General features: G+C 41.3%; 1 protein-coding gene across 1 annotated transcript in view; it reads left to right on the top strand.

The window, feature by feature from the left end:
• Positions 1-16,396, top strand: part of LOC119891504 (scavenger receptor cysteine-rich type 1 protein M160-like) — a 1,270,577-nt gene that overhangs the window by 87,082 nt on the left and 1,167,099 nt on the right. The window contains exons 14-16 of the mRNA XM_038703207.1: positions 14,091-14,381; positions 14,798-15,103; positions 15,197-15,487. Of these exons, the coding sequence (XP_038559135.1) occupies positions 14,091-14,381; positions 14,798-15,103; positions 15,197-15,487 (888 nt within the window). The remainder of the gene's footprint in view (positions 1-14,090; positions 14,382-14,797; positions 15,104-15,196; positions 15,488-16,396) is intronic.

Genomic DNA, 16,396 nt, shown 5'->3' with positions numbered 1-16,396 from the left:
GCTACTACAAGACTTAACAATTCTTAACATTTTATTAGTTTTAATACCTCCTTCTATTTCATTCCCTCTTATATACCACTTCCCTACTTTCTCTTGTTTAGTGAGAAACGTGAGCTGTGGCTTGTTCTGCCAGCTATGATTGTAGGCGATTTTTCTGTTTTTTCAGTTCGGATTTGAGTGGGTGCATTTGCTCAAAAGATTTGTGCTTTGTCTCGTAATAGTGGATAGGTTCCAGGTTCCACTCAGAACAGACCTCGCCATGGTCAACCAAAGACGTTGAGTGCACGTGCTCAGTGACATATCCAGAGGATGTCTGTGGGAGGTTGAAGGGGTCAGCCTGTCAGGGCACAGACCATACGCCACACACTGGCGTATGGTCTCTTAAGGGTTCAACAGGTTTTTTAGACTTTGTCAGAACTCAACATCCCAGACACCCCAAGCCCTCTCTGGGATACAGAGGATGATGAGATGGCCCCTATGTTTAAAAGAATGCCATAATCCTCATCTGTGTACTTCTGTGTTTATTGTTATATTGGTCTTGTCTGCTCCATGTTGTTTGGTGCTAGTTTTTTTGCTCTGTGCCTTGAGTATGTTTCTATCTAAGTTTTTGACTGCCTGTCTTTTAAGCGTTAGTTTGTGTTCTCTGCATGTGTTGTTTTATTTTATTGGTCGGTTAGCTTTCTTCCTGTTCTCTTCAGTTTTCATCCATTGAGTGTTCAGTTTGTATTTCTGCATATTGGTCTAGTCCTGTCTGTTCCCCCTTGCTTGGTTTCTCCTGATTAGTCCCTCGTGTCTTTCATCTGTTGACTCCCTCCCTGCTCGTTAGCCCTGTGTGTGTGTGTGTGTGTGTGTGTGTGTGTGTATATAGCGTGTGTTTTCCTCAGTCTGTGTCCGGTCATTGTCATGATGTTGTGTTATATCATGTGATGACTGTTCTGCCTGTTACTGTACTACCTGTTCTATCATTTTGGATTTGCCAGTCTCAACTAGTGATGGTCAAATGATGGGTTCTGAAACAATATTGATTTCTGACATAATTATGTCGAAAATGGTTCAGTACTCGAAGGTTCATTCACAAAATGTAAGACACCGCCGTCTGCCGGTGAAGATACAGTAAAGAAGCAAAAAGCTGACAACCACAAAATTGTTGGCCAATATCTTAAGGAGACTCTGCACTACTTACCTGTACGTTGAATGAGCGATTGGCTTCAACATTTGGTAACGGACTTGTCCGATACTGGGGACGATTTTCGCTGTTGCAGCAGAGACTGTCTGGTGGGCTGCCATCTTAGCGAGGTTGGCTTAACTGTAAGTTTTGTTTCTCTCATCAGATTGAAGTAGGGAAGAAGAGATTGCTTTGGCGGAGGCGCTCTTTATCTGCCTCTGCTGGCGACCCGTAAGAGCTACACAGACATGCAGGATGTCAATTGAAAAGAAAGAGCCCCCTGCAGCCCTGTAGGATGTTCTGTTCTCAGCTGTGGGCTGTAAAGCATGGGAGTGCTTTTGGTCATATACACTCACCTAAAGGATTATTAGGAAGACCTGTTCAATTTGTCATGAATGCAATTATCTAATCAACCAATCACATGGCAGTTGCTTCAATGCATTTAGGGGTGTGGTCCTGATCAAGACAATCTCCTGAACTCCAAATTGAATGTCAGAATGAAAGAAGGTGATTTAAGCAATTTTGAGCGTGGCATGGTTGTTGGTGCCAGACGGGCCGGTCTGAGTATTTCACAATCTGCTCAGTTACTGGGATTTTCACGCACAACCATTTCTAGGGTTTACAAAGAATGGTGTGAAAAGGGAAAAACATCCAGTATGCGGCAGTCCTGTGGGCGAAAATGCCTCGTTGATGCTAGAGGTCAGAGGAGAATGGACCGACTGATTCAAGCTGATAGAAGAGCAACTTTGACTGAAATAAGCACTCGTTACAACCGAGGTATGCAGCAAAGCATTTGTGAAGCCACAACACGCACAACCTTGAGGCGGATGGGCTACAACAGCAGAAGACCCCACAGGGTACCACTCATCTCCACTACAAATAGGAAAAAGAGGCTACAATTTGCAAGAGCTCACCAAAATTGGACAGTTGAAGAATGTTGCCTGGTCTGATGAGTCTCGATTTCTGTTGAGACATTCAGATGGTAGAGTCAGAATTTGGCGTAAACAGAATGAGAACATGGATCCATCATGCCTTGTTATCACTGTGCAGGCTGGTGGTGGTGGTGTAATGGTGTGGGGGATGTTTTCTTGGCACACTTTAGGCCCCTTAGTGCCAATTGGGCATGGTTTAAATGCCACAGCCTACCTGAGCATTGTTTCTGACCATGTCCATCCCTTTATGGCCACCATGTACCCATCCTCTGATGGCTACTTCCAGCAGGATAATGCACCGTGTCACAAAGCTCCAATCATTTCAAACATGACAATGAGTTCACTGTAGTAAAATGGCCCCCACAGTCACCAGATGTCAACCCAATAGAGCATCTTTGGGATGTGGTGGAACGGGAGCTTCGTGCCCTGGATGTGCATCCCACAAATCTCCATCAACTGCCAGATGCTATCCATCAATATGGGCCAACATTTCTAAAGAATGCTTTCAGCACCTTGTTGAATCAATGCCACGTAGAATTAAGGCAGTTCTGAAGGCGAAAGGGGGTCAAACACAGTATTAGTATGGTGTTCCTAATAATCCTTTAGGTGAGTGTATATTGACTGTTTTTTATCAATATTTCAATGTTTTGGAAGCTTTGTTATTTGGAACGTGGTTGTAGGGAGAGAAATAATGTTTTGAAGATAACTCACAATAAAGGTGAACATATGAACAGTAAATATGGCCAAAACATGGACATTCACCTGGTATATTTTTTAGATTGTGTACTAACTGTTCAAATTTACAGTTACAGTTGTATTAGAAGATATTCAGGTGCATTATAATGTACCTTATGATGGTTTATTGCATTAAAATATAGCTTTTTTTACCAGGCGAGGATGAAAATATATCTTTTCTGTATTCCATGTAGTCATTAATGGTAAAATAAATATGTTAATGTGCAATGGATTCATATTCCTTATCTTCTGACCTTTCTAAGGAGACCAGAATTATGCATCTAGGCCTAATGGTTGAGGAGATATTACTGATTTATTTTGGGTATGTTATTTTAGGTGTTTTTCCTGGAAATAGGTGCCAGGGTCCACATTAAATACAGCCAACCTTTCCTTTAATTCAGAAAGATATAAGTTTTACGTTTACCATAAAAGTCGTCAAAATTCTATTAAAGAAAGGGAATAAAAGCATTCCATAGTGAATGTACTTGTAAAAATTTGGTGTGACACAGAATACAATAGCCAAACAGTTTCTCCATAGTTTAGCTTCAATTTAATGAGAATACCACCCTCCAAGATTCAAACCCGGAGTGGCCTGTTAAAGCAGTCATGTGCTTCACTACATGAGTGAACCAGTGTGTTTGCTTCACAAGTCACTTTAACGATACAAGCTCCGAAGCACTGGTTCGTAGAAAGGAGTTTGAAGCAAGCATTGGAGCTTTGGTGTCAGACGTAACATTACTAGTCTCAACTACCTGTAAGCTTTGTTACTTGCTTTTTTAAAACTTTTTATCGATACAAAGACAACACATTTTCAAAAGATAGAGCACAGGCTTTATCATGAAATAATACACACAATGCTTGACCACATGTTGTAGACAGGACGTCCTGGAGCTGCAGTTTATGATAAGAAATGGGCTCACACCCCTGTGGGGCTGTCTTGTGTAACTTCCTTGTGCTTATATTCATCAGGTAATCGTGAACCAATGACCGCAGCCACATCCTTGACAGGGGTCGCTTCTGCCGACGGGGAAAGAGAGAGAGCACGCCCCCGACACTGCATTAGTGCCAGGCTTAAGTAATCGGCACACACTGGGGCCTTCAGGTGGTCACGATTACCTGATGAATATTAGCACAAGGAAGATACACAAGACAGCCCCACAGGGGTCATCACAGTAATGTGAAAACTCTGGGGAGAACCCAAATAATCAAGAAAAAGCTGGCTTTATGGCCTTAAGAGTGTGTGCCAGCCAGTGCTCTCCAGGTTCGTGTGCAGGGGGGGTGTTAATGATCATGTAAGGAAGTCTAAAGGGCTGCCTTGGTAAAGTTTGACTGATCCAAAGCACACACTCCACAAAAGACATCTCCAAGTAAGTGTCGCATTAATCCTAAAATATTTTTCACCATCTCCGTGAATGGAAAATTAGATGGCGCATCCATCAGTAATGGCCGACAGAGGCATGACTTCAGTGTAGAGCTTTTCATCGATGGACAGCTGCATCATGGGAGCTGAAAATAAATAAAATTCTATGTGTGTAAAAGAGCCATCTTTTGTTTCTGAGGATCTCCCGACAGCGTGGCTTCCTTTGGGCTTACTGACACCATCATGCTGCCTGATCCTTCCTGAACACCTTGGTCCCATTGACAACCTATTTTATAATATAATGACATAGCGGTGTGGGTTATCAACATAGAGAGGATGTTTTTAGCTGGCGATTTAAGATGCGGGTTACCGATGACAACACTTCTTTTCATCAACGGCGCTACAAAACAAAATTATTGAGAATATACATCCTATGCCTCTCCCGTACATGACAGGTGTCCCGTTAAAACCAGGGAGAGCGCCCCCTACTTGATTTTCATAATAGCTCATGGTGCATCATGTTGTCACAGAGGCTGCAAAGTTTTTGGAAGGTCTAAAATGTTTTTTACGATATTAGAATAACTCACTCTCTGACTCTCCTTCTTTTTCTCCTCCATTCTAAGTAGGCATCCTAATCAGATATGTTAAACCAGGTGTGCAGGTATGAAATCTACCTACCTCCAACCCTCTAACTTAATATGCTGTGCTAAATTTACATGATAGCTGGAGCTCGTATTATTTGTAAATACGTCAAGACTAGCATTGGAGGGTAAGGTTACGTAAAACCTCTCGCTGGATCCAATGAATCTGGGTTTTGTTCATTAATTTTTTCAGGTCACTTGCCTTGACCCATCTGTTAAACTTCTTGGACGAGTTTTTCCAACACACCAACATTTCTTTTTTACCCCTGACAACCTGTTCCTCCAGGATTTCTTCTACAAATGCTTTGTCTTTACCAACCTTCACTTTTTGCAACTCAGCCTCATAAAATGTACCTTGGATAGGTTCTCCATCATAATCATTCAGTCTGTAACAAGGTGGTTGACCAGGTTTATGTCCTGTCACTGTAAACATCTGTTGATATTTTTTATCAGACACTCCTCTCAGTTTGGATATTCTTACTGAGTCTCCCTTCTTGTCTTTAAGTCATTTTTGCAGGGAACAGGAAATGTGTTGTACAGGTTGACAAACACTTTCTGATGTCACCTGCATAGGCATCATTTTTATACTGTTATGATAGCTGTTATTGTAGCTTTCAAGCAATTCCTGTAAGATGTCAAAGCATCTATGACTGTTTGTAGCTGTAAAAAACTTCCAAATTTGCGTTTTTAATGTACAATAAAATTTTCAACCACAAACACTTTTAGGTCACTGGCAGCAAAATAATTAAAACCTTGGTTTGGCTTGTTAAAGAATTCCAGCATCCGTTTGGAACTTTTCAGGGTCGAGCTGTCTTTTAAATAGACTCAAAGGCCGTACAGACCTCAAACACTGTTTTTTTCTTCAAGGGCCTGGCCCATTTGGAAAATGCATCAATGGCTGTTTTCATATGTCTTATCATTGATGAATGGTGTTGAATATATTCTCTCTTATGGTTTTCTGTTCTGACATTAGTGTCCAGGCTTTACTTGCAATTAGCTTGTTGCTTTCTCTCTGCTGATGTGTTTGATTTTGACTGAAGGTCCCAATTTCAGTAAACTCTTACTGGGTCAGTCGTCCCAGCCCAGGACCAGGCTGGCCGTCGCTGACTTGGCTAAATGCTTAATATTTATAGTTACTCATGTTTCTATTAAAACTATAGTGAACATGCAACAGCAATAAAACCCTGTCCTATGCACCGTCCTATAGTCTATTTAAAAAGATCTGAGTCACCCACCTCAAAACAAATAGTCCGATGGCCAAATTCGCCGCTGCCTCTGCTGCTGGACTCATTATGTAAACTCACCCACTGTTCAAACATGCTGCTGCGGTGAACCTCCCCCTCTTGTGCACAGACACACTGTGGCACGCAGGTGGACAGCAGAGAGACGGTCTACCTGGACATGGATCACCTGGTACTGCTGCTGCTGCTGTGGAGCTCAGGTAGGACTCTGCTCAAAGTGCTGACGCTGAAGTCAGCTTCCGATTCTGCAGTAAAGGGAAAAGTTAAGGGAAACTGAGCTTTCGTTGCTGAGTGACCGATCCTCAGTGTTTTGCACCTTTTTTGAAATGTAGGCTAACCCACATTAGACAAGGTCCAGATCAAAATCCACTGTGGCTAGAGCTGCCAAATCTGGGCTAGATTTCCCCAGAGAGGGTAAATATTCTTTAAAACAGTTTCATCTTTGTGAAAATGAAAAATGGGCGTTCCAGGAAAACATTCCTCTTTCCATACCTGGAGTGATGAGGCATTATTCCAAGGCATGAATGCTGACCTTTGCTTATGTATTTGTTGTAGTTTATTACAGTGAAACCAGATCAAACCAAACTGCACCTAGAGCTGTAAAATGAGCAGAATCTGTTGCATTTAGGTGGTAGTATTGGGTATTTGGATGTAACTTCCAGTGGAGGTGCAGCAATTATGTTGACGCCTGAATTTTACTTATTACATAGTAAATACATAATATAGACAGTATATACATACGTCATATATAAATATAATGTTATGTACAGTACAAATACTTTGTTTCTGTACATAAGTAGTTTTGTTCTGTATTTGTACTTCACTTGAGTATTTCTAGTTGCTGCAACTTTTAACTTTCGCATCGTTACATTTCTAAGCCAAACAATGACTTTGAAATGCTAGGGGTGTTCAGGGGTGAAATAAATAAAATAAATCCCTTAAATACTCATTTCTAATGACTTTTGAAGACAGATTGTGTTTATTAGCGTGGCTGAAAGAGGGTCTTTAGTGGCAGAAGATGGAGAACAAACTGACTACATAACATAAAAAATGGAAGAAAATAAAACATAATTATTTTCCTTTTTAAATCTCCATGAATGTGTTGATAAGATCACATTAAAATATCAGCTTGCTGCCCAGCAGCCTATTGTTGCCTGTATGTTTTATTATGGAGATGTAGCCAAGCAAAGCACAGGCAGCCAAAACAATCTGATTATTGAAGCAGGTAAAGCTGCACACAGAGGAAGCTGTGCGTCGTGCTTAAAACCCAACAGGACTGTTTTATCCACCATATTTTCTCTCTGTGCATCTCAAAAATGATCGGTTCCTGAATAAATAACAGCTGCTGAGTGAAGCCAAGAATAGTTTCACACGGCCACCAGTGCCACGGTGATGCTCACTGGATTTCAGTTGTTTCAGTAGAACAATAAAGCCTTAAACTGAAAAGGTATTTGCCTGATTTTCTAAATGTTTGATCTGCCCAGCTCATTCATCTCTGTGATAAACGCCCGTCTCTGTACCACAGAGGAGACCAGCGCTCTTCTGCGTAACTGCACACTGCGTAACTGCACACAGCCTGGCTGACGGCTCATTGGGTGAACGAAGCCCATAGCAGATTACAGACTGGAGAAGTTATGAAGGTATGAATGGAAAATGTAGATTAGTGGCCCGCAGACAACACTGGAGCAAAGAGTAAAAGTAGGCCACAGTTTTAAAAAAGGAACGTGAAAAGGTTTAAATTTAGTTTATTTATTTAGCAAAAGGTTACTTGTAACACGTCCCTACCCCCCCTGCAGCAGGCGTCCCCGCTGCTGTCTGCAGGTACAAAAGAAACCTAATATTGAGGCACTTTGCTGCACCTGCCTCCAGCAAACCTTTTTTCTCCCTTAACTTTTCAGCGATCTCGTTCTTTCGGTCACGACTCAGCCTTCATGACCGTAGGTGAGGAACAAAAACTGACCGTCACGTTTTCTATAACGTGATTTCTGTCTGCCTTTCAACCGTGTATTCGCGTCTGATGCGGAGTGTGTGATTAACTGGTCACTCAAACCGCCTGGCCATGAGCCAACTCCGCCCCAAAAAGTGAGGGGGACGAGACATAGATTTTGAAATGTCCTCACTGATAATGGCTCCTACACGTCTGCACACACCAGGTCAAACACAGGCAGCCTCGTCAGTACCAGCACAGCCAGAACAGTTGCTGCACCACCAAACGTGAAAACATACCTGGTAGAGTTTTGCAATACAAACATGTGAAATCTGAAGCCAGCCTTGCTCTGTTTGGGACTCTGAGCGGCACTTTATCGGCTGTGCTGAAATGAACCTCTCTGTGTGGTGAGATTTCTGCCTGATCACAAAGGTTTTCAGTTTGTTTTGGTTTCCGCCTCCTTGTCTCATCTTAACATCCCCAAAGTCCCAAACGGGGTTCTGTGTCTGTCAGACGGTCTGAAGGGGATCCTTCCACACCAGCAGAGCAACAAGGTGGAATAATCCTCCCCACAATATCCACTTGTCCTCTTGTGACTCAGTTTTCCTTCTTGGGACTCACTCTGACTTATAATGCTGTATTCAAACCTGTCTGGAGTGAATTTAAGTTTTGTAAGATCAAAAGATTTGAATGTGTAGTACTTTTTACTTTTGATTACTTAAGTATTTAAAAAAAAAAAAAGACTTACTTGAGTGAGTTTATACTGGATGACTTTTCCTTTTACTTGTGTGGTATCTGTACTTTTACTTAAGTATGAAAATTGAGTACTTCGTCCACACTGTGAAAATACTACACCACATGAGTTAAGGTAGTCAGTTACTGTGTAAATGTACATGTAGAGTGTGTGTGTGTGTGTGTGTGTGTGTGTTACATGTTTATGCTTCAAAGGGACGGCTGGATTACTCAGGACAGCAACAGGTTAAACAGATACGGGGTTCTGGCAGGAAAAAGCTCCAAACTGGAACACTATGAGAGCAGGTTGGCATGTTTTCTCCACCACAAGCTCTGCTTCATGTCCTGCCCCCTACTCTGCCTCTGATTGGCTAACCCTAACCCATCATAACCCTGACCTTAACCAGCCTAACCAACGTGGGCAAGGGGTTCTAACCAATCAGAGGCAGCGTTATCGCCAGACTGCTCGGTGTGAACAAAGAAGTGAATTCTCACAGTTTAGTATTTTTACAAACAAAATTAAAGTTTCACAAATCTGGAACTATGTTTAAATAAAAAATGTTACCTCTCTGGGACAGTCTAGTCCAAATGTGACAGCTGTAGCCATCGTGGTTATTGTGTGCATTGTGTGCATGCAGCGGTGACGTCACTAAAACTCTCAGGGCTGCTGCTTGGCGCTATTAGGACTTCTTTACACTGTTATATTTTAATATTTTAAACTGTCACCAGCTGCCTCAATTTTGTCTTTCCTTTTACATAAATAAGAACTTTTCCAGCATAAATTTTCACCAGAATATGAAATGAAGTGTTTAACGCTCAAAAGTTCATAAATTCACTAGTCACTACTGTCATGGCCTGTTCACACTGTCATAAACAGATCAGATCTGGGTCACATGTGAGCAAAAAAAATCAGATTTGGGTCCCTTTGGCCTGCAGTCTGAACGTAGCTTTAGTGACCCACATAATATACAACAATGCAACGTAGCGATGCAGGACAACAAACAGTGGAAGACCCGTTCAGTACGGTAACATTACTAATTACAGTCTGTTATAACAAAGTGTGGCAACAATCTCATTTAGAACATTCAGTCTAGACAATATTCAGAAAATTGATTCATAAATCAATCCAATGCAATCTGAAACCTCACCACTACAGGTCCCTGAGAACTACCCGTGGCCCCTTTACTAACCAAGGGCCAAACCAAAGTTCATGTTTTGATACATTTGTGTAGTTTTGGTTTGGTTACACAATGCAATTATGCGAGCGCAGTAAAGAACTTTACCTGACAGACCTGCGTGCTGTCGTCACCGTCCACGTTGGGATGCGTCTTCCCATACTTGACATTGATTGGTTTTTTAACAGTATCCTAATACCTGCAGCACCAAGTTAACTCGAGGTTCAAATTTGACAAATGAACATTCTCGTTGTGCAAATATTATATTGTGGCCAGCAGGAAAAGAGTGCAAGCAACCTTTCTGCACCTCCGTTTGGAGAGAGACGAAAGAGGGCAGTAGCAATTAGCTTCCATAGCAGCCGTCTGTTTTAAAAGATGACACATCCAAAAAAAGCTCTCAAATTAGAAACAAAATGAACGATGGTTCATTTTGATCAGGACGGAGACCACCTTTATCTTTACAAATTTAATTTCGTTATGCAGCCTTGTGCTGAATAATGACTAATAAACAACCTTGTACCTTGTAGATCAAAGGACTGAATCAGAGACAGGAAGTCTGCTGAGTTTGATTTGTCTAAGTGAATGTTCTCGTCACCAAGGACAAGTAACAGAGAGTCAGGCTCTGAGATTGAAGCAGACAGCAGTGTGTTCAGCACGTCCACAAAGTTTTGTCGTGGTGGACGGTATATGACCATCATTAGTTTGTGTGACAGTAATGTATAACTTTGGTTGTGTTCAGGTGTGATTTTGGTATGAATTACCATAAATAAGTATCAACCCAAAGGAAACCCCGCTCTCTCCACCAACCCAAGGACCAATATGGTTCAGATTCCAGTCAGGATGGAGGGAGACCCCTGATAACAAGCTAGTTTCAATACAAGGTTCTAGCCGACCTCGAGTATCAAATGTCCAGGTTCAAAAACTGTCCTAGTGAACCCCCCACTCCTCCCCAGCAGCTTCAGGGAGTACAGCATCAGAACATAATCTGGAATGAGTTCCTTAACAACCAAATCTTTAGTTGTCTGTAATGAGGTGTGTAGGTGTAGGCAGTCTCACAAGACCCTACTAAATGCTATACTGAGCTCTTACTGTTCTTTCTTTGTTTTCAATAGAAATTATTAATAGAATCCCCCTTTCAACCAGGGGAAACCAGTCTGCTCTGTTTTCCAAAAAAGAAGAGCTTTGAGCTCTAGGGCCCGCAGCTTAAATAAAGAAGTGGGCTTGGTGGAGTTTTCAAACATTCATTGGCTGGCAGGGCTTGACCACCAGATTGATTGGAGCCAGCATTGGTTTCACATGAGTAAATAATACTTTATCTGCTGATTAAAACGATAACTGTCATATCACTAGGGAACGCATATAAGAGTCATTATCACAGAAAAACAAGTTTTAAGATTTACATTTCCATCTCACTTAGTCGTCTTTCTGCATGCCAATGTCATGTACACATGTGACGTCAGCGTTGCGTTTCTGTTTACCTGCTGATTTTTAGTTTCAGACGGACTGAGACCTTCAGCCTTTGTTGTAGGAATCATTAACTTCCTTCACTAGAGCCAGATCTCATATTCAAAACTCCACCTGCTAATTCTGTCCAAGTGTGTTTCAACACATGTTGTTGTGAGCCTTTGTACTGTTAATAAAATTATGAATATTAATATTCAGAAATATGAATTCATAAAACTCTTGTTTGGGGCCCCACCTGAAATTCCGGTTAAATTTGGCTAGGAGTTTTGGGCTAAAATGATTAACGATTTAAGGCTAAAGGATTAACAATAAAGAATAAGATTTGACCGCAATCTTGACCACAAAATGCAGGGTTTTAGCCTTACATGCAGTTTCTCAGCCGGTTGGTGTTCGGGCAGCCCCACGACTAGTTGGCGCTTAAGTCCTTGGCGTCCACGGCTAGGCACTGCAGGACCGGCTTTTTACTAGCAGGTTTGTCCTGGAGGCCCGTTGCTTCGGCCGGTAGGTGAAGAAACTTGCAGTGATAGGCCGTTAACCTTGGCTCGGTTTGTCAGTTTGATGTCCTTTGTGTTGCTGCTGGCGTAACGGACCCACGTGGCTGGGTCCAAACTTCGGCGTGAGCGGTAGAAGTTAATTCAACTAAAATAAAACTTAAAGTGAATCCAAGGTTGCGTGGCTTACAGTCTGATAACTCTGACAAAACAAAAGAAAAAATAACTTCAACAATGTAGGCTGAATAAGTTGCTGGACTCTTAAGGCGTTGGCGTTGCTTGGACACGGGAGCGCCTTCCTGCATGCGCGTGCTGAGGGAAGACGAAGCAGAGGCGTGTCCTCCAGGAGGAGGGCTTTTGGTCTCCTGAAATTCCTGTGTCTTAACTCTAATATCTATCTATATCTAAACAGTTATGCCGTTCTTAGTTTTAAGCATTTGAGAAAAGGAAGGAAAACAATTACGTAATCAGTGTAATGATTAGAATGGTTACCAGTTAAACACATTTTCAGGATCACAGCAGATTAAAGAAACTTAACTAAACATTTCCTGGATAATATTGGCTGTTAAACGTTCTTACTTAGAGAATATATAAGCAAGTTATACGAACATAATATCAGATTATACACAATAAAATACAGAGTAATACTTCTTTTTGTCCTCTGGGGGGGACACTGCTTCCATGAGAGGACAAAGGATCCTCTGACCATTTTATTTAAATTTAACTCGATCCTTGGTTCAGGAGCTAGGAAAATTGTTTATTTAACACATGATAATATTTCTGCTGAAAGCACTACAAATTAACTTTCTTTCCAACAACACATGGTAATAGATCTACTCAAATTGAAGTGAAGAGACCTGCTAAGTGACTTAACTTAAATATTATTTAATTAAACTGTAATAAGGCAAAGGAATTTGGCAATGTTCTTCCTGCCATCTGGCTTTTCTCACAAACTTCACAACTGGATGTGAAAAGTGAGAGGGTCCTTTGATGTCTGAGGTAGTTAAAAAGGGGGACATTTTAGAATTTCCTGACCTCTGTCCAAGACGGTTCTGGTTCCGGATGAAGTTAGTCTCTGGGTAATGTCAGTTTAACAGTCAGGCATAGAGTCTTATCTCAGCTTCACCGGAGGGGGCAGGTTTTACGAAACTGCCTCACAGCACTTAGGGGGAGCAAACCTTTCATTTAATGCTTGGGTCTGTCTGCTGGGGGGGTATACACACACACATCCAACATGAAACATGAAGTAGGTCTTTTAACTAAAGAGAAATGGTTCTTTGTGCCACATACACGTTTACAGCACTGGAGTTACGTCTAGTAACTTCCACTCTGAAATCTCTCTAGCATTTAACTCTCTGTAACAGCACTTAACTGCCGTAAAATAAAATAACACACAAATTAATTAAACTTCAATTAAGCTCATCTCGTTTACACATTCTAAGAAGTACAACACGTTACTGTAATAATATCCCACCAACTAGTATGTTCACAACATGACAGCACAGTTCTCTCACCCGAAGTTCCGCTATGATGACGTCACAGATTTACCTGACCTGATCGCTATCTTAACTAAAGAATACAGAATGGATATTAACAATGTCAGAGTAGGTTTAGAGTCTGTTTAAATCATGTCGAGTGTGTTTTGGATCAATCTGATGGATATTTGGACCATTCTGTCTGTTTGGATTTTGGTTCCCGATTTTGGATATTACCTTTGTTAGGACTCCTGCTTGCCATCGCTACATGTGAGTCTTACACTTCTCTTTGTGTTTGATAAATACTACTAAGAGCATCAGTTCTTGCTGTGTCTTGCATTTGGGACGTAAGCTCTGTTTTTCCCGCCTCAGAACTCAACTCCCTGACAATTATTAATTATTAAATAAAAAATTAGTAATAATAATAATTACATTATTGAATATAACTATTGATGCTATTTAAACCATAAATCCCTACAGCTGTGATAGTAGAATTGTTTGTATTAGTTTTCTTTCCCACACAACGGGACAACAAAATAGCAACATGGGGAACTCCAAGTTGATGTAGCTGTCAAACCTGAGTGTTTTTTCTGTCCAATCACAGGACTCCAGGCTGAAGGACAACACACTTCACCAGGTAAAGAGAGAAAGAAAAGAGAAAGAAACAATCAAAGAAGCAGAATCAGCAGTAAAGTTTTAGTTTAGTCTCTTGAATTCTCTTCTTTACTGATGACTCTCTTGTTTCTGTTCAGAGCCTGATGATGTCAGGTTGGTGGGAGGAGCCAGTCGCTGTGCAGGAACACTGGAGCTGAAACATCAGGGAGACTGGAGACCAATGAGATACTCTGACTGGACCCTGAAGGAAGCAGCTGTTGTCTGTAGAGATCTGGGCTGTGGGTCTGCTGTTTCTGTAGGAGAGAGAAAGGAGTCCTCAGTCAGACCTGTGTGGTGGATCAGTTCTGACTGTGTTCAGTCTGGATCTGCTCTGAGGGAGTGTGCTACATCATTTTCCTCTTCCTCCATCCTGGATCTCACCTGCTCAGGTAAGCCCATCAGTGACATCATCTATGACATCATGTATGACAGTAATGTACCCAGGTTGATGTTGTGCCCTTAAACAAGGGGAATAATAACGGGAGATGGATGGAGAAACAACACAGACATGAAAACTAAATTATAATTAATAATAATAATAATAATTATATTATCACATTCTATCTTAATGAAATGTTTGGTAAAGACTTCCTATCCAAACGCCCACAGACAGTCAGACTCAGTAAAGATCTGTCCCCCGGTCTGACTCTCAGCACTGGGGCCCCACAGGGTTGTGTTCTGAGTCCCATGCTGTATTCTTTACACACATTTGACTGCATTTCCACACTGAATTGTTGTTTCATGACATGTTTTTCTTTTGCGTCTGCTGTCCTTATCTCTACTTCATCTTCTATTATCTCTCCAGACTCTGTCAGGCTGCTGGACGGGACTAGTCTGTGCTCAGGCAGACTGGAGGTGAAGTCTAACCAGAGGTGGTCCTCAGTGTGTGAAGCTGACTTTGACCAGCAGGATGCAGAGGTGGTCTGTAGGGAGCTCGGCTGTGGGGCTCCTTCAGTCCTCCAGGGGGCGCTCTATGGAGAAGTGGAGGCTCCGATGTGGACCAAAGAGTTCCAGTGTGGAGGCCATGAGTCTGCTCTCCTGGACTGTAGAAGCTCAGGCTCAGCTAGAAACACCTGCTCACCTGGAAAAGCTGTTGGACTCACCTGCTCAGGTAGAAGAGGAGCTGCAGCTTTGATTTGGTTCATTTCTGTTCTGATGAAACTCACTTTATTGTTTTACTGATGACTCTCTGGTTTCTGTTCAGAGCCTGATGATGTCAGGTTGGTGGGAGGAGCCAGTCGCTGTGCAGGAACACTGGAGCTGAAACATCAGGGAGACTGGAGACCAGTGATGGACTCTGTCTGGACCCTGAAGAAAGCAGATGTTGTCTGTAGAGATCTGGACTGTGGCTCTGCTGTTTCTGTAGGAGAGAGAAAGGAGTCCTCAGACAGACCTGTGTGGTGGATCAGGTCTGACTGTGGTCAGTCTGGATCTGCTCTGAGGGAGTGTGTAGAATCAGGTTCCTCTTCCTCCATCCTGGATGTCACCTGCTCAGGTAAGCCCATCAGTGACATCATCTGTTGATTTATTCATATCTTTATTTCCAACATGTGAAAATGAAAAAAAACAACAAAATAAAATAGTTATAAAAACAGATGAACAGCAAAACCAAAAGCTCCATAATTTCCAGTACTTAAAAAATCTATTTACGTGTGTTAAAATGAGTAGGAAGAAGTAAAACTTATGTACTCCTACCCTTTATACCCAAAATGCAATAATTAACAACTACATAACAAAAAATAATAAATCTATAATCAAAGAAAATACATATAATTATATTCACACAAACAAAACAATATTTGTACAAATACTTCTTCATATAAATCCGTAAAGCCCCAGGTGATTATTGGAACACTACTTCATCTCTGCACCTCTTGAATATCCTTTTTGTGTACATCTTTTTAAAACAGAATATCTTTGGACATTGCTTAATATCACCATTTAGTTTGTTCCACAATTAAACGCCACAGAAGGATAACATTTTCCTGGTTGTCTGAAGTCTGAAAATGTGACTTTCCCCTTAAGTCGTAACCTCCCTATCAGAGAACCTTTTCTGTATATCCGCAGTGAACAAATAGTTGCTAGCCTTGAACATAATCACTGCTGTATGAACTCTAACTAATTTAACTTTAACTAGCAACCGTAAAAATGAGTTGGTGTGTTCCAAAAATCTAGTGTTATGGATTATTCTCATAGCTCTATTTTGAAGTATGAATAAAGATTGCAATTAATTTAGATATGTGTTTCACCAAAGTCCCTGCAGTCAAGAAACATTAAACTAGGGTTTCTTTCTATAACGTTGTTATATCTATTTTTCAAATATCTGTATAACAGAGATTTTTCCAGCTAAGTCTCCATGTTATTCATTTTCTTTACATTATGACTGAAATATTGGAATAATGAA

The sequence above is a fragment of the Micropterus salmoides genome, unplaced genomic scaffold (genome assembly GCF_014851395.1).
Source record: "Micropterus salmoides isolate LMB-PRFRI ecotype aquatic unplaced genomic scaffold, ASM1485139v1 Ms_hic_scaffold_7, whole genome shotgun sequence".
Classification (NCBI taxonomy): domain Eukaryota; kingdom Metazoa; phylum Chordata; class Actinopteri; order Centrarchiformes; family Centrarchidae; genus Micropterus; species Micropterus salmoides.
This window is presented reverse-complemented; position numbering and strand designations above follow the sequence as displayed.